The 18,995-nt window shown below is 37.4% G+C and overlaps 2 protein-coding genes across 7 annotated transcripts in view; one reads left to right on the top strand and one right to left on the bottom strand.

The window, feature by feature from the left end:
* The window catches only part of SPDYA (speedy/RINGO cell cycle regulator family member A), a 37,877-nt gene extending 30,212 nt beyond the window's left edge, over positions 1–7,665 (top strand). For 5 of the 6 annotated variants that reach the window (XM_027033463.2, XM_053201065.1, XM_027033465.2 and 2 more), the window contains one exon: positions 6,411–7,665. In XM_027033463.2, the coding sequence (XP_026889264.1) occupies positions 6,411–6,499 (89 nt within the window). In that variant the 3' untranslated portion in view covers positions 6,500–7,665. Of the gene's footprint in view, positions 1–2,222; positions 2,288–6,410 lie in introns of all 6 variants that reach the window. The other variant, XM_027033466.2, reaches the window with a different exon arrangement.
* On the bottom strand, positions 4,225–18,995 carry TRMT61B (tRNA methyltransferase 61B). Its single transcript, XM_015064189.3, is given in 9 exon segments — positions 4,225–4,491; positions 6,718–6,799; positions 6,886–6,963; positions 7,666–7,892; positions 8,565–8,656; positions 13,589–13,779; positions 16,692–16,794; positions 17,929–18,791; positions 18,794–18,995. Coding segments are annotated over 8 exon segments (1,731 nt in total). The 5' UTR covers positions 18,927–18,995; the 3' UTR covers positions 4,225–4,491; positions 6,718–6,755.

Below are 18,995 nucleotides of genomic sequence, written 5' to 3'. Positions count from 1 at the left end.
AATGTTTTATTCAAAAGAAGTTTCAAGAAGAAAATAAATTTACTTGAAATCTCACCAGCTTTATCAGTGATTAACTACTGGTTTTCTTTTATATACTTTTTAAAATTGAGATATAATTGACACAAAATATTGTATTAACTTTAGGTGTACAATATAATGATTTGATATATTGCAAAATGATTACCACCATAGGTTAACATTCATCACCACATATAGTTTTTTGTGTGTGTGTGTGATGGGAACTTTTAAGATATACTCTCTTAGCAACTTTCAAATACACAACACATATTGTGAACTATAGTCACCCTGTTGTTCATTGCATTCCAGGATTTATTTATCTTATAACTGGAAGTTTGTATCTTTTGACCACCTTCACCAATTTTGCCCACCCTGCATCCCTGCTTCTGGCAAACACCAATCTGTTCTCTGTATCTAGTTCATTTTTTGGTTTAGTTTTGTTTTTAGATTCCACATGTGAGATCACATGTTATTTTCTTTTTCTGAAGTATTTCACTTAGCATAATGCCCTCAAAGTCATCCATGTTGTCACAGATGGTAGGATTTCCTTACTTTTTATGGCTGAATGATATTCCATTGCGTATATGTGCATGTGAGTGTGTGTATCCTTGTGATTTTTTTTACATACAGCATAAATGCTTTATTAATAATCACAAATCTCATTGTGGTTTTGATTTGCATTTCCTTGACAATTGGTGATGCTGAACACCTTCTTACGTACCTGTTGGCTATTTGTATGACTTCTTTGGAAAAATGTCTATTCATTTCCTCTGTCCATTTTATTTGGATACTTTTCTATTGAGTTGTAAGAGTTCTTTATATTTTTTTGGATTTGAACCCTTTATCAGAACAGAATGGTTTGCAGATATTTTGCAGATATTTTCTCCCATTCCATAAGGTTGCCTTTTCATTTTCTTGGCTTTCTTTGCTGCACAGAAACTTTTTAATTTGATGTAATCCCACTGTTTATTTTTGCTTTGTTACCTTTGCTTTTGGTGTCAAATCCAAAAACCATTGGCAAGATGAGTATCCTTCCATTTTGTTCCACTTTTATCGTTTCAGGTCTTACATTCAAGTCTTTAACCTATTTTGAGTTGATTTTTGTGCATGGCATAAGATAGTGGTCTTCATTTCTTTTGCATGTGACTGTCCAGTTTTTCCAACACCATTTATTGGAGAGACTGTTTCCACTTCTTGGCACATCTTGTCATAAATTAATTGACCATATATGTGTGGGTTTATTTCTGGGCTCTCCATGCCATTCCATTTCTCTATTTGTCAGTTTTATGTGAAAATCATAGTTTTGATTACTATAGTGTAATATTATACACTTTTCTACTATTTAAAAAAAATTAGAAACATACTATATCTAGGCCTGCTTTTTTTCACTTACCATAAAGCATTTCCCCATGTCATTAGTCTTTGAAAACCTGATTTTTAATCATGACATGGTATAAGTATCATAATTTATTTGCACATTTCATTTTTGTTGGTATTTAAATGGCTTTGCACAATGATATATTAATTAGAAAATAATCATATGAACTGGAAATACTTTTAGTCGACCACACCATAATTTTCATTCAAATTATGTTTATAGAGTATTTCTGACATTTGAAACCAAGCCAGAATAATATTCTACCAGCAGTGATCCTTTTTACTTCTTATAAAGCCTTTTTCTAGATTTTCATCCAAGATAGGACTGACAGATTTCTTATAGTTCTGCCTAAATTCTATAATGAACCTCCATTATTTCAGAATATCACGTATTTATTTTTGCTATATCCTTATGAGATTAATAGTGGCTACTGAAGTTTTAGTAAAAGAGAAACCAAACTCTTAAGACTCTCCAGGGTAGGGATCACACCTCAATCATTGTTTCATTCCCTGGCCATAGTAAATCACTAAACAAATTTGACAGTATAGTCTCTTCCCTTGCAACACCTCCAAGCATAATTTTCATTTGTTCACTTGTATCTTAAGGTAAGTTGGATCTACCATAGGCTAAAGTATAAAATAAAAATTGCCTTTTAACATCTTTCCCTTCTATACCAGCAACTTTTACCTACACTTTTTGGTTCTTATAATAGGTAAGAGTTACTAGATGTTTAAAATGTTCCAGGCAATATGTTAAACATTGTACATTGATAATTGCAATGTTCACAGCCAACCCTATGATAAATACTACTATCTCTACTTTGCAGATAAGGAAACTGAGACTTAGAGAGGTTAAATCATTTGCCCAAAGTGGAGCGACATTTGAACCCAGGTCTGACTCTAGACTACAGCCTGAATTTGTAACTATTATGCTCTGCTGCCCCCTTTGATGAAATCTTACCTTTGGTGATGAAAATAAGCTGCCACAGAAGTCTTTTAGCAAACTAAGGGCTAAGGAAGTGGTGAAAGCGTTAAGAACCAGCCCTAATGAAAGGTTGTATGGAGTGAATTGGGAGAGAATTCCAACCACAATTTGAACAAATATTTATAGAAAGCAGAACACAAGCAGTTATGGTTTACTCAAGCTAATCCCTGTAGATATCAAAGAGTAGTAACACTCTCTGGGGCGCCTGGGTGGCTCAGTTGGTTGGGCGTCCAACTTCAGCTCAGGTCATGATCTCGCAGTTTGTGGGTCCATGCCACATGTTAGGCTCTGTACTGATAGCTGAGAGCCCGGAGCCTGCTTCGGATTCTGTGTCTCCCTCTCTCTGCCCCTCCCCTGCTCGCAGTCTGTCTCTCTCAAAAATAAATAAGCATTAAACAAACAAAAAAAAAGAGTAGAAACCACAGTGCACCCAGGGAGGAAGGGGCTCTGCCAGTTGGCTTGCTTTGAAGCAAAAGCACAACTTTGACAGATGGTGGGTGAAAAGTGGAGCACTTGACTTAAGGGAGTTGTAAGTGGAACTGTGCTTTCATTCTGTCCCTGGAGGAAAGTCCTGAAGCCCTGGTTTAGAATATATACAGATCCTATACAGGAAAGAACAAGTATTTACTCATTACTGTTTTATTCAGAATATTAAAGTTAAATGTAAAAGCTTTTGTTTCAGGATGGCATTTTCAATGTAAATTTTCGATGTAAAGAAAAATTATTAATCATACACTTGACCAGGAAACATATACATTCATTTTCCCTCAATAGGCTTAACTGGGAGTGAGCTCAGTAGGGGTGTGGGGGCATTCAAGGGTAACACAATGTTATCAGGAGCAGTGGTCAGTGTCTTACTGCCTCAGCAGCTGATTTTTAGTGATGAAAAAACAAACTCAGAAAAGTCACAATTGTAAGGTAAAACAACAAAAGCAGCAAGATGGGACCCAATTCTATCTGAATATGGCCTATTTTAATACTAAATGACACTGTTTACCTTAGGCATTTTTAAGCCTTGTGACACCTAAGTTAATCCCTCTGAAACATGAATATGCAGAGGACTCCTCAGATTTTAGACTGAAGCCAGAGGAAAAAAGCAATATATCAAACCTTATTCCTGGATCACAGAGGCACGCATGGGACAGTACAACTGTTATATAATCTAAAATCGAGTAATTTTTCCTCAAAAAACAAATCCTTATTGAGTCACTACAACTGTTCTAGTCACACTGGTTTAAAATCCTAATACCTAATAAAGGCATAATCAATGTTTGTAAATTAATGATGTAATAGGGCAATGCTAATTATATAACATTTAAGAGTACAAAAGACTCTAGGGTGAGAGACTTTTTAGAGGCTGTTGAAGGCTTTTTAGAGGAAGTAATATGTGAACTGAACACTGACTAAGTCCTGTTTTGCCCAGCAAAGTAAGGGGAAGGGCTTCTGAATAGCAGATAAAAGTTTGAAAGCATATGCTCTCACTGTCTCTATAGCCAATGAATGGCTTATCTAGTTATTCCTTCACAATGTTTTTTAAATCTACCCCTTTTCCTTACCTCATGCTTATATATTACAACCAATCACCTCATAATGTATACCACGTGGTACTGTGAAATTGCTGATTCAATTGTTTTTTCCTTCCTTCAAATACTCATAGACACTACTAACAGACTAACTTAAAACAGAAAAATCTCCTTTTACATGACCAGAGAACCCTCAGGAGTTCCCTACTGCCTCTGAAGTAGAGTTCAAATTCCCAAGTCCCCCACAGTCCAAGAGGTGTATGCCTAAATTTCCCCCCAGAACAACCAAGTCAACAGATAAAAACAATACATGATCAAATGTAGGTTTACAGCCATCAGCACATTTTTATTGACCATTAGTGGGTGGAAAAGGTGGGATCTCTGGAAGGTACTAGGAAGACAACGGAATCAGTCACAAATCTGTAGGAGTTTACAGTATGAGAGATGACAGCCAGACACGAATTTAAGAAAGGTTAACTTTAAAAGAACACATCTGTAGGTGGTGCGTGTGGCTGGGTCAGTCAGTGGGACATGCGACTCTTGATCTCGGAGTTGTGAGTTCAAGCCCCACAATGGGTAAAGAGCTTACTTTAAATATAAAAAAAATAAAAAAGAACACATCTGTCCCATAAGCAAGATTGTTAACATGCTTAATGTTCAATGGAGACATGGAGAAAGGGCTTAAGCTGGACTTTAACCATATAAATAAATGCTTATTTGCTTATGTAGTTTGGTTTTCAATTCATCTTAATATTTATTAGAATGGACACCGTTAAAGACATCTTGTTCAATTCAACATCAATAGTTGAATTGAGCGCAGTGTACTGAACAGAAACTAATTATTCTACGTGAAATAGGAGTAGAGGCACAACTTTTCTTTGCTCTTAAGCCAGCCCCTTCTCCATGTAGTACAATTAGAACTTGCATTTAAAATAATACATGAAGAATTTCACTACTGGTTAAACACAGGACAGAAGAAAAAGGCATGTTCCATGATAGAACTTAAAATTGTACTTCAGGGGTGCCTGGGTGGTTCAGTCAGTTAAGTGACTTCGGCTCAGGTCATGATCTCGTGGTTTGTGAGTTCGAGCCCCACATTGGGCTCTGTGCTGCCAGCTCAGAGCCTGGGACCTGCTTCAGATTCTATGTCTCCCTCTCTCTCTGCCCCTCCCCTGCTCACACTGTGTCTCTCTCTGTCTCTCAATAATAAATAAACTTCCAAAAAAAAAAAAATAATTCAGAGCTTCTATGTATCTGAAGTGTTATGAAAACTATGAAGCCATTATTACTGTATGAGTGTTTAGATAGTTACCATAAAGAAATCTGACATCAGAAGACTAATCTGCTTATATGATTCAGTCTGTTCCCCAAATACAACGAGAGTGATTTTTTTCCAAAACACAGATCTAAGCATGTTACCCCTCACTTCACTAAATCCTTCAATGAGACCCTATTTTTCTTAGGATAGACAAGCTTAAGAGGTCTAGAAGATCCTGCATGACCTGACCCCTACTTATTTTTCGGGTCTCTTTCACTCAACCCCAGCATCACTGGCCTTTTTTGTTCTCATTTTCCCTGCTATAGTTAACTTGTACTTACCATTCAGGTCTCAGCTCACCTGTCACTTGCATAGGTAATTACTTGGCCAGAGCAAAACCTCTATTATAGTACTCTGTACTTTGGAGCATATAACAATTTTCTATTTGTGTGACTATTTAATGCCTAGTTAAACTTTATGGTCTAAAAAAACAGAGATGTTAAAATTTTCCAAAAAATGAAAAATATGTAAAATGTTATTTAGAATATTTATTATTTTAAATAGCCTAAGGGATAAATCCAGGAATAGCAGCATTTATCCTCCCAGGTACTACCCTTTAAAAACTATAAAACATTGGGGCGCCTGGGTAGCTCAATTGGTTAAGCGTCCGACTTCGGCTCAGGTCATGATCTCACAGTTCATGAGTTCGGGCCCAGCATCAGGCTCTGTGCTGACAGCTCAGAGCCTGGAGTCCGCTTCGGATTCTGTGTCTCCTTCTCTCTCTGGCCCTCCCCAACTCGTGCTCTGTCTCTCAAAAAATAAACAAACATAAAAACTATAAAAACCCGTATCTAAACAATAACCTAGCCACTCTACGTTTTTGTTTATCTGTAGAATATAGATAACCTTAAAGATAAGCTACCTCTATTAAATGAAAAAACATTATATAAAGTTTAAAACAATGTAGGGTACTTGGTAAATGCTAAATAACTGATGCCTATGAATAATAAACCCCTAATTAATTCTGATGTTCTTTCAAACAAGTTAAATTGATTCTGATAAAAGAGTCAATTGTTACATCTTCTATTACAGTTTTTAAGATGGTTATATGATTCTTACCAGTTTTCCTATTATTTACTATAACCCAGATTTCGCTACTTTTTAAGATACAGACAAGCCATTAAAATATGTACTTAAAATACACAAATACATTAAAATTTATCTTAAAATGCATATTTTATTTTGGTAGCCAACGACCATCAATCAGACAAAGAAAAGAAAACTAATTTTATGAAGAAAGACAAATCTATGGAGTGGTTTACAGGAAGTGAAGAATGAAATGGCTCAACTAAACCAACTTGGAATCATTAACTACAAAATGTCAAACTACAAGACAAGTGTCAAAATGGGACATTTAAATTGTTTTGAAATGTTACACATCTTCCTTCAGCTTTTGTTATTTTTTGAAATTATATGTAAAAGTTATACAAATCATATAGCAAAAAATTTCAATCTATGAAAGTAGTGTTTTGCAATATAAAGTTCTATTTTGATACCTTTCCTTCTTCACATCAGTTGCTACCCTCTGAGGTACTCAGTTAAGTTGTGGTTTAAACTTCCTCAGCTTGACAAGAAATGCTAATTTAAGGAGAGAGAAAAAAAGTAAGGTCATTACAATAATTAGAAGAAAACACCATTTAATATGACCTGAAAACATCACTCACCTGTATGACCAGTTTGCCAGTGTATAGGTCTAGCAATATAGGGAAATGATCCATATGGAAAATCCGAACGTGATTCTTCTGTTGTAGAAAATATATATTATAAGCTACATAAAATATGTTATAATTTGCTCACAAAACTGTTAAAATACAAATTACTGTTTCTTTAAGTTTTTTCTCTCAGACATTTTTTTCAGCATTTGTTTTGGAGCTACTCTGCCAGTTATCTTACAAAACAATTTGAAAAGGATTAAATGATAAACTTGTATATGGTTTTATAACCAAATGGGTAAGCTTATATATCATAAATCAATGGATATTTGAAAACTTGTTCAAGACCTAAATAATGTGTACATACAACAAGGACTTAAATTTAGTTCTTTGACAAATTCTAGCAGTGTCCAGAAGTTGCTTTTTGGAATATTAGCCATTTGCATATTAGGTCCTATTCTTTGCCTTCAGTAATAATCACTGATCTAAATTAAAAACATCCTTTAGTATATTTAAAGTATTTCATAAGCCAACCTCCTTGATACAAGTAAAATACAAATATTATAAGAAGTTCAATTCTTCAAAGGTATCAGAGTTTTACATAAAAGGCAAAAAAACATTACTCTGTCCCTTAAGAGATTTTAATTTAACAAAGAAATAGTACATTTCATCTTCTCTAGGGGAAAAAAAACCCAAATCCCTGAGAAACAGCTCTGATTATTGGTCAATACACTCAGGAGCCTATTCTCGATTTATTATTGCAAACACATATGAAATAAAATTGAAGCTTACCATGGTCATCCTCTTGAAACATCTCATCTTCAATGCTAACTTTCTTTTGAGAATGTAATTGTAAATCTGTATTGATTTTAGGTTCTACTTTTTGAGGTAAAGTTCCATTTTTCTGTTTTGCAAGGCAAACCAACCAATCTCTGACAATAACTTCACTTATCTTTTCACATGTGAGAGCAAGTTCACAGATGCGAATTCCATCTAAAAGTTCAATAACCTGTGTGATGCTTTTAGAAAAGTGGAAAAAATGTACTTTAAATTTCTACAAAAATAGTAACTTTATACTTAAGTTCACTATATCTCTTGACCCAAATTCAAAGGCTATAGTTAAATGAAAGGGGAAAAACAAATACGCAAATTAGAGCACACAATAAGCACTTTCATAGAAAGTAAAAAAATACAGAGATCGTAATTTAACATTATTGTTCACAATACACTTTTAAAAATTTTCTTCTAAATTGTCAGAAGAAATACACATCTTATATTACCATTTAGGTAAAGGATGATTTAAACAGCAATATAAATTAATTGGGACATATGTCATTTCGTAAGTTTTATGAGATGACCTATATACCTAATTCTAATTCAGTTACAAAATGAACACTTCAACCAAATACTTAAGACAAAATAAAAGTGTATTTAAAATCACATTACAGGGGCACCTGGGTGGCTCAGTCGGTTAAGTGTCCGACTTCAGCTCAGGTCATGATCTTGTGGTTCTCAAGTTTGACCCCCATGTTGGGCTCTGTGCTGACAGCATGGAGTCTGCAGCCTGCTTCAGATTCTGTGTATCCCTCTCTCTGCCCTCCCCTACTCAGGCTCTGTCTCTCTCTCTCTCTCAAACATGAAAAAAAATTTTTTTAAATCACATTACAAAGAAGAATAGCCACACTACTCACTTTGCTAGATATACAGCACATATACCACCCTGTTTAAGATTTGGGTATAAAGCAGGCAAAGCAACTTGAGGATTCAACATATCCAAAGCAACCTGTTGAGAGGAAAGCAAATCAGACTGAGTTTTTTTTAAACAAAGCACAAGTTTTCTTTCCTTACTGTGGTATAATGATACACTTTAGAAAGCGATTACCCAGTTACAGTTTTCATTTTTTAAAATATAATACTATTAACTATCATTTTGCTGCTCCCCCCCCCAAAAAGCATATTTACTGTTACACAATTTGTCATAGTACTTGACTATATGAAAATCATAATGGCATGTCTTACGCTTGGCAATACTGATAATACAGGAATCTTTATTTAGCTGTATTTCATATACACATATGTATACAAATACATACTTTATAAAGTTTCACTCAATACTTTAATTCAGCTTTTGGCAGTAGGAATTCACATGATCTCAAATATGTATTTTTATGCTCAACAGGAAAGTTATGAATATTAATTTCAGAGATTCTAAAATGTAAGAATCATGTCCCTTGTTTGTTTATTCTTTATTCAACTGCAGACTATAAGGCTATAACTCACAAAAGCTGTTAAATGAATTCAATGAATAAACAAAATTTTTAAAAATCACTTAAAATAAAATAGGGTCAAAATAGAAAATACAGTGGCTTTCATTGATGGATAACTCTGAAAGCTAAGGGTAGTTGGTACAACAACATATTTATTAAATTAGAAATTACTCCATTATTTGTCTTTTTTAAATGGCATTAATGGTTCATCATTCATTCACCAAATATTTACTGAGCACCTTCCATGTGCCAAGCATTTTGCTAAGTAGTAATAAGAAACTCTGTTTCAAGAGAACATATATCCTAATAAAGGGATAGACATTAAACAAAAATCCAATAGATATGTAAATCAGAGGAGGATAAGTGACAAGAAGAACTATAGAATTATAAAGCAAAGTAAGAAGGATACAGAGTAACAAGGAAAGGAAATGCCATTTTATATATAGGTTGGTCAGTAAAGAGACCTGAAGAAAATCATTAAGCTTACCCTGTGGAAATTTAGGGGGTAAGTATGCTCCAGATGGAAAGAACAGCAAATACAAATGTTCTGAGGCTGTAGGATACTTGGTGAATCTGAGAAGGCCACTGTCACTGCAGTGGAGACAAAAGGGGGAAATGGTAAGAGATGAATTCACTCACAATTCAGTGGCATGAAGTACATTCAGACTTATTAAATCCATACATAGAGAAGATTGAGAGAGGGCAAGGAAGGATGAGGACTTGCAACAAGCAAACAGCATTGTATGCCATGAGCGGTATACATTTTGAAAAGGTAGAGCCAGTTGCAATTAGGATTGGTTGTGGCATGTGAGACAAAGAGGAATCAGGATGAATCCAGTGTTTTCAGCCTAAGCCACAGAAAGAATAGAGATGTCCTTTTCCAATGAGGAAAATGATGAAGACTATGGGAGGAGCAGGCTTGGCAGAAATAATCAAGAATTCAGGTTTGGACATGAGTTTAAAATGCCTATTAGATTCCAAGGAAAGATCCCAGTGACTGAATCAAAGGGTCAAGACGATGAACATTAATGGGTTTCTTTGGGTGTAGTTTGTCTATGTTATTGACGGGACCAAAAATCAGACAACCAAGAAAACTGCCAATCCTGTTGAATACTTTCTTCTCAGTGAACATTTCCATCTAGTCACTCAAACCAGAAACTTGTTGGAGTCATCATTTTCTTTACCTTGAACTCTCTTTCAAGGATCTGTGGAGTTTGACACTTCTGTTTGGATTAAAATTATCCAGCCCCACAAATATACCTCTGAAGTATTGTTCAAAGTCATCCTACTGCTAATGCCTTAGATCAGGACCTCATTGTATCTTGTTGAAACATTACAATAGCTTTCTACATAGACTCACAGCTTCCGTCATTGCACCACAATTACTCTAAAATAGAAGAGTACACTTATCTTGATGAGTACTAATACATGGAACTGCTGAACCACTATATTGTACACCTGAAACAGATCACTGTATGTTAACTACACTGGAATCAAAAAAAAAAAAAAAGAATTACTCTAAAATGGGAATTTGGACATTCTGCTTCTCCATTAGGAACTCATCAGTAGTGGGGCGCCTGGGTGGCTCAGTTGATTAAGTGTCTGATTTGATTTCGGTTCAGGTCATGATCTCGTGGCTCGTGAGTTTGAGACCCACATCAGGCTCTGTGCTGACACCTCAGAGCCTGCTTGAGATTCTCTCTCCTTTTCCCTCTCTTTCTGGCGCTCCCCCCACCCTCTCCAAAAATAAATTTAAAAAAGAAAAGAGCTCATCAGTTGTTCCCATTACCTATAAGATAATGTCCATATGCCCTAGCTTGAAATATACATAAGTGTTCTTCATTATCTAGCCTCCGATGACTACATTTGCAATTTGCAGTTTCATCTCATGACACCTAATTTCTACAGTCGTGGTATTCCACACTTGTGAGTCTTTCCAGTAATTGTATGTCTATCTTCTAGAATGAAAGCTCCTTTAAATGTATACTTCATTTCTGTCTTAGCATAGTACATTGCAGTACAAAACAGATCTTTAATAAATGCTTATTGTATCAAGAAACAGTGGTTCAATAATTCAGAGAATGATGATAATCCCCCAGTTAGATGAGTAAGGTATATTCCAGTGAAGAAGGTGACCTTTGATCTAAACTTTGAAGGAAAAGTAGAATTTAAACAGGTGAGGAAAAGGAGAGAAATAATAAGATGAAAATCATAGCTAATATTTCTTTAATGCTTACTATACATGAGGCACTGTTCTATGCACTTTATATGAAGTATCTTATCTAATCCTCAACAACTCTATGAAATAGGAAATATTGTTATCATTCCTGTTAATATGTGAAGGGACTGAGGTACAGAAAGATTGAAGTAAATTACCCAACGTCATCTTGGCTATTATGGGAGCCCAAGAGTGAACCAGGCTGAGTGGACTCTGAAACTTATTTCCCTCTTCCCCATTCCCTTTCTCTCCTCAGAGATAATCATTGTCCTGAAGTTGGTAATGTTCCCAAATAATTTTCTACTTTTACAACATATGTATATTGCTACAAACGATACATGGTACCGTTTTACGTAGTTTTAAATTTTACATATACACACATTTTTTATAATGCTTTTTTCACTAAACATCATGTCTTTGAGATTTACTGATGTAGATATAATACACTATTTCACTATGTTAAATAATACTATTTTCAGTATCCCATTGTGTGCATTCCCCTTCTGCTGGTTAGGCTTTTTAAAATTTGTCAAAAATATTTTATTAGCCATTTTTTCTCCTTTTGTTCTCTTTGTGGTTTTCCACCTTTTTTGTTCAGTTTAGCATCATTTCGGATGGCAGGAGTATGACTCCTCCTAGATTTCTCATACTGATAAACATCTGGCACTATGCTCAAGAGTCTGCTGAATAAATCTAGTAAGGAATATTCTTTTAGATCAAGGATGGTTCGGCAGGTTTCTAAAAAGCTTCAATGATATCATTAGAATCCTTGTGTGTCATGATCATCAAACAAACTTCTGATGACCAATTAACCTCCCAGGTATCTATGACATTCTTATGGATAGCCTAGGTAGAGAAAAAAAAAAAAATTGGGGGGGGGGGACCCTTACTGAGCTGTAATATGCAAAACAAACAAGGATAAAGAAAAAAAACTGTATGGGGCACCTGGGTGGCTCAGTCGATTAAGTGTCTGACTACGACTCAGGTCGTGATCTCATAGTTCAGAGTTCAAGCCCCGCGTTGGGCTCTGTGCTGATAGCTCAGGACCTAGAGCCTGCTGCAGATTCTATGTCTCCTTCTCTTTCTGCCCCTCCCCCATTTGCACTCTGTCTCTCTCAAAAACATTAAGGGGAAGAAAAAAAAAAACGGAATTGTGATCCTTGTGTCCAGGATCTGTGTCACCAAAACTATAGATTTTAAGAACGCTACAGATAGGAACCAGTCTTGATAAAAATCTCATTTTTCAACCAGTTTCCCTCATAAATGTCCTAAAGTAATCCAACCTTCCAAAAGCCAATTAAGAAAAGCAAAGAAGACTCCTTACCTAGACCTCAGTCTGTAGTGTCAAGCTATGAAATGATAATGGAATCATCAAGGATAAGGTAACTTATTCCAATTCTGAGGGGCACCTGGGTGGCTCAGCTAGTTGAGCATCTGACTTTGGTTCAGGTCATGATCTCATAGTTCATGAGTTTGAGCTCCATGTCGGGCTCTTTGCTGACAGTTCAGAGCCTGGAGCCTGCTTTGGATTCTGTGTCCCTCTCTCTCTCTGCTCCCCCCAGAGCTTTCTCTCTCACAAAAATAAACATTAAAAAAAATTTTTTTTAATAAATAAAGAATTCTGAAACTCTGAGGCCACCTAATACCTCCACGTCCCACATCTCCACCATAACTGGTCACAGCCTAAAATATCATCCTGTCATCAACTATCCTTCTCCCCTAACTGAACCTCCCAGTGCTCCTCCTCCTTACAAATCCATCCACTCCACTTTCTGGAGCTGTGTTCATAACAAATGCCTCTGTCCTCAACATCTTTAATGAGCGCTCATCTACATCCTGACATTAACTGTTCAAAGATTCCTCTTGGCTATTCTCTCACAAATGGAGGCCATTTATTCCCCCAAATCTCACAACGTGAAGTCAGGCACTAGGATCAATATGCTTCCAATGCTGCTTCCAAATTATTATTCCTTTATCCTGGAAATGCTGAAGTTAGTCACTCCTCTTCGTATTTGGTTTGGTTATTACTCCACATTTATTAACAACTTTGACATCTGATTCAGTATGTCTTTCTACTCTAAATCCTATCATGATATTAAAGGAAAATGTTCCTCCTACAGATAGAAATGGTGCAAATAATGAAGGAAGAGCCTTCCGTATAAAGTATGATGCCTGTTTTCTTTGTAATCAGTATTAGATAATATCATAGCACCCACTTTACAAAACTTACCGCATCAAATGTTAAAGATTTTATATCTTCAGTTGCTCCTGAAATATCCTTATGAATAAAATTCACATTGTCTGGCCACTCTTCTACATGACTTATTTTCCATGAATCACACCAGTTTTTATAATTCTTCTTAGCCAATTCAAGGTGGTCTTTTCGTATTTCAAAACTGAGGACTTGTCCTTGTGATCCCACTTAATTAAAAAAACAACTTATGATATTTCATTGTATTTATTAGTTCATAAAAGATTATAAAAAATTATTTTGCAAAGGTAGTATATGGATGTGAAAAAATAATACAAATAGTGCATGCTGTAATACAAATAATACAAAACTCTCTATGGCATCGCAGAGCCTTAATCAATCTTCTTCAGAGGCAACCATGTTACTTTGGTTACCTACTTTACCATGTAAAGTGTCTCTCCCTGTTTTTAACACACATTAAAACATACATGTATTATATATACTGTCCCATGCTTACCTTCTTACTTACCAGTGATATTTCAGTGATTAATGATCTACTACATTCTTTTTAAGAGCTACTATGTTCCATCGTATGGCTATTCCATAGTTTATTTAACCAATCACCTACTGATGAACATTTAGCTTGTTTCTAGTCTTACCCTATAACAAACAATACTGCAATGAAAATTATTTTCCCTAAATCTTTGTATTCATGAAATGACAGTCCTAAAAATGAAATTGCTAGCTCAAGAGGTATGTGAATTTTTTATTTTGAAAATCATTACAAAATTTTCCTCCAGAAAAATGATACCAATTTACACTCTACCAACAATGTAGTAGAGTGCTTATTTCTCCATACTTTCTTCAAGAAAAAGTTTTCAAACTTTTTATCTGTGTCAATCTAAAAACTGAATATAGGGGTGTCTGGATGGCTCAGTGCATTAAGTGTCTGACTTTGGCTCAGGTCATGATCTAGCAATCTGTAAGGTCAAGTCCTGCACGGGGCTCTGTTCTGACAGGTCAGAGCCTGGAGGCTGCTTTGGATTCTGGTCTCCCTCTCTCTCTGCCCCTTCCCTGCTCATGCTCTGTCTCTTTCTCTCAAAATAAACATTAACAAAATTTTAAAAAAGGAAAACAAGAAAATATAAGTAAGTAAAAACTGAATAACTTATCACTGAAGTTATAATTTACATTTCTTTAGTTATGGATGAAGTTAGGCCTTTTATTTTTGTTTTAGTACAAGCTTTTTTTTTTAACATTTATTTTTTAGAGAGTGAGAGTTAAAGAGCAAGCAGGGGAGGGTCAAAGAGAGAGCAAGACAGAATCCCAAGCAGGCACCACGCTGTCAGCACAGAGCCCAACACAGGGCTCGAACTCACAAACTTTGAGATCAAGCCCTGAACCAAAACTAAGAGTTGGATGCTTAACCCACTGAGCCACCCAGGTACCCCAGCCATTCATACATTTAAAAGAGATTTGTATTTTTGTGTGTGTCTGAAAAACTTTTAAACTGTTTACCATGGTAATAGTGGAGTTTCTGCAAAAGACTAATACGTATTTTAATTTACAGCAAAAATTTTCCACCCACCTCTGTTTGAGGTGATTTGAATATCATTTGGAAGCTGTCCCACATCAGTCTGTAGTTTACTAATGGAAAGTTTAAATTTATTTATTTATTTGTAATGTTTATTTATTTTTGAGAGAGAGACAGAGTATGAGTGGGGGAGGTGCAGCGAGAGAGGGAGACACAGAATCCGATGCAGGCTCCAGGCTCTGAGCGTCAGCACAGAGACAATGTGGGGCTCAAACTCACAAGCTATGAGATCATGACCTGAGCTGAAGTTGGACGCTTAACCAACTGAGCCACCCAGGTGCCATGAAAACTTTAAATTTAAAAAAGAAAATTTTTTTAATGTTTATTTATTTTTGAGAGAATGTGAGAGACAGAGAGAGAGAGAGAGAGAGAGAGAGAGCACGTGCATGCGCGAGTGAGTGGGGGAGGGGCAGAGAGAGAGAGAGAGAGGCAGACACAGAATCCTAAGCAGGCTCCAGGCTCTGAGCTATCAGCACAGAGCCTGATGCGGGGCTTGAACCCACAAACTGTGAGATCATGACCTGAGCTGAAGCTGTATGTTCAACAGACTGAGCCACCCGGGGGACCTCTCTAATGAAAAGTTTAAATTCAAGGATGTCTTTTTAAATGTAACTCCAGCTGCAATGCATCATGTTCTCAAAAGATAAAAATAAGTGATAACAATAGCATAAGCTAAACAATTAGAAAAGAAAATTATGGAGAAAAAAATCCATCCCAAAAGTAAATAGCAATAATTTGATCACTCATAGTTTGGGATTATTCATGCCATGACACTCCTCTGATACTATAGATGTTAGAAATATGGGCACTCCTCTCACAAATTTTTTATAAATTCACTCTATCAAATGCCTTTAGGAATCAGTCACTGTGAAGAAATTACTGCCTTTAACTATGTACAGAAAAGAATCAAACAAAAGATTTGAGGAGGCCAGAATGAATTTCCTGACCTTGTATAAACTGGATTATGTTTGTATGTGATGGCATTAGGTCAAAGAACAAAAGGTTTAATTCAGTGTATTTCTATCTGTACTCTTTATAAAATCTACCCATATACACCTTCAACAGCTGTAACAAAGTTTATTATTTAAAAAAGAATGCAGGAGGATTATGAGCAAGAGGAGACATGAGGAGGTTTCTGTGATGCAGCAACATTCCTTGTCTCGATCTGGGTGATGAGTACTTGATATGGTTACTACATTAAAAATTCTTTGAAGTCTACACACTTATGATCAGTGCACTATGGCTACATTACATCCCAATAAAAAGTTTAGTTTAAAAAAAAAAAAAAAAGGAAGAAGCCCTAAAATACATGGAGGGAGCAAGAGAAAACACAGAAAATGGAGAGAGGGTTACAAAGAGAATGACTAGAATGAACGTACAATATGGAAAGAAAAATAGTTGCCTGCATTTAGTTTCAAGGAGAATGCTCTTGATCACAAAGTTATGTGAATATTTTCTAAAACATCTTCATTTTACTTTCTGTTATTAGGAAAGATCGAACATTTTCTTTGCCCATCTAAACCCTGTTCATTTATCCCAATCTCTTACCTGCTTTGGATAAAAATAAGCTCATTCCACCAGAGCCTGAGCCAGCTTCCAAAACAGTATCACCTGGGTGGATATCCATCATCGACAGTATCATATTCATATCCTATGATTGAAACACAGTATAGGTGACTCAGTGACCAATAAATATGTACTAAGTACACACTCTTACCAAACACTGTGTTGGACTCAGAGAAGAAAGGTGTGAAAAAAAAGGATTAAACTCTGGTCCAGTCTACCACGAGCTTATATTTTACTTGATGAAATAAGAGATTCAAGAATTGGTTAGTAAATAAAGCAGCACTTTAGCATAATACCAAAATTACAGACATTAAGTAACAATAGGAGTTCAAAGAACAGAGAAATCAGCAGAAGGCCCTCACTTAAAAGGCGTAGAGAATTTAAGGAAACAATCATGAAGTAGAACCGGTATGACCATGATTAAAAACTGAAATAAACCACTAGCAATGGACGATTATGATAAAACTATAACAAGGAACCTTAGGAAGTTCATTTATTTATAAAGAATATCTTTTATGTTTAGTGGTCAGTGTCAAATGTTTTAATACAAAAATTTTTTCTCTAAAGAGAAAAAGCATTACCCCTAGTAACATGGCTTATTAAATGATGATTAAAATATCTCCATATGGTACTAAAAGAGTTGAACATTCTCGAGTCCTGAATTTGCAAACTTAATGGTTATGGGAAACAAATGTAAGTACTTATTAGTGCCTCGTTAGTCCACATTACTCTGTATAGTAAGTCAATATTCTTTTCACTTTGCAGATGAGAGAACTGACACTCCGAAATTAAAATTAAAGGTGACGGTTTCCTCCCAAAATTAGCAATCATAAGATATGCAAAGTTCATATGCATTGTTTTATTTTATTATTATTTTTTTAAGCCTGAGAACAATTTAAATGTTCTGAGATGTGCTTTTTTTTTTTTTTTTTAATGTTTATTTTTGAGAGAGAGAGAGCATGAGCAGGGAAGGGGCAAAGAGAGGGAGACACAGAATCCAAAGCTGGCTCCAGGCTCTGAGCTATGAGCACAGAGCCCCACGCGGGTCTCAAACCCACTACCCCTAAGATCACGACCTGAGCCAAAGTCGGAGGCTTCAACCGACTTGGGCCACCCAGGCGCCCCTGAGATGTGCTTTAAGTACATGAATCAGGACTGCAGTTCCGCATCCGTTTTGTTCTTTCTGGAACCAGTACACACTTAATTCTCACCGCATTACCTTCGGATATGTTATGGCAGGCCCTCTTTTCATCAGTAATACATAGTCTTCCAACGCCGGCCTCCTCAGCATGAAGTGCTTCCCAGAGGAACTCCTCAGTATCTGGCCGGGAAACTTCCCCACGATCTCGCTGAACGGGACTGTCCCCCAGCTACTATTTAAGTGTCCGGCGTTACTCAACCTAAATAATTTTTTAAATTGTGTCTCTCTCTTCCCCGTCTCGGCTAAGATCAGCTCCCCAGCGCGAAAGGGCCCCTCTCTGGAAGTCGACCGGGAAGAGGAGCCATGAAGCTCTTCTACCTCGGTCCCGGACTGGGCCAGGGAGGGCGGCAAGGGACCCCCGGCTCCCCGGTGGGCGGGACCGGGCTGGCCCTGGTCTCCGCTCGAGTCCTCGCGCTCTTGAGGGGGTGACTCCTCTCGTGGCGTCGGCAGTCTGAGGCTTTCCAGCGACGAAAGACGTCTGGTCCCAGTGCCTCGGACGCGCGGAGGGAGAGACGGAGGCGACTCTGTGCCGGGGGCTTTCCTCCGTGCCGCTTCGCGCCGTCCCTCTCCATCCCGTGCGTCTCTAGGGGAGGATTCGCAACACAGTGACCGGGCTGTCTCCAAAGGCTCTGGCACAAGGCCGCGCAGGAAGGAGAAGGTCGTGAGCCCAGGCCACCCCCGAAGGAGCCGCAGCCGTACGAGGCCCAGACCTCGCCGCGCGGCTGGCAGCATGCTCTCCGGCGCAGGCGCCGTCGCACACAGTGACGTGAGGCCGTTCGAGGCCCTCTCGCGGCCACACGCGCTGACGCAGCCGCCGCTGAGTGTCCGCAGCTTCTTCGCAGGAAGAGCTCTGCGACTGCGCGTGCGTGCAGAGGGGCCGAGGAGGCCGACCTGGGGGTGTCGGGGCCCCCGGGTGTCGCTGAGTTAACTGTCTCTGGAGCGAGTCGCACTCCCGCGCGGGGGCCCATTTTCCTCCTCGGAATGTGGGCCGAGTAAACAGTTGACCGCTGACCCATTCCGCCAGCCTCACCCCGGGGACAGGAGGCTTACGAGAGACAAAAGCTGTCAAAGCGCTGTGTAAACTG

This window comes from Acinonyx jubatus, chromosome A3, assembly GCF_027475565.1.
Source record: "Acinonyx jubatus isolate Ajub_Pintada_27869175 chromosome A3, VMU_Ajub_asm_v1.0, whole genome shotgun sequence".
Classification (NCBI taxonomy): domain Eukaryota; kingdom Metazoa; phylum Chordata; class Mammalia; order Carnivora; family Felidae; genus Acinonyx; species Acinonyx jubatus.
Note: the sequence above shows the minus strand (reverse complement) of the source record. Positions and strands in the feature narration are given on the sequence as shown.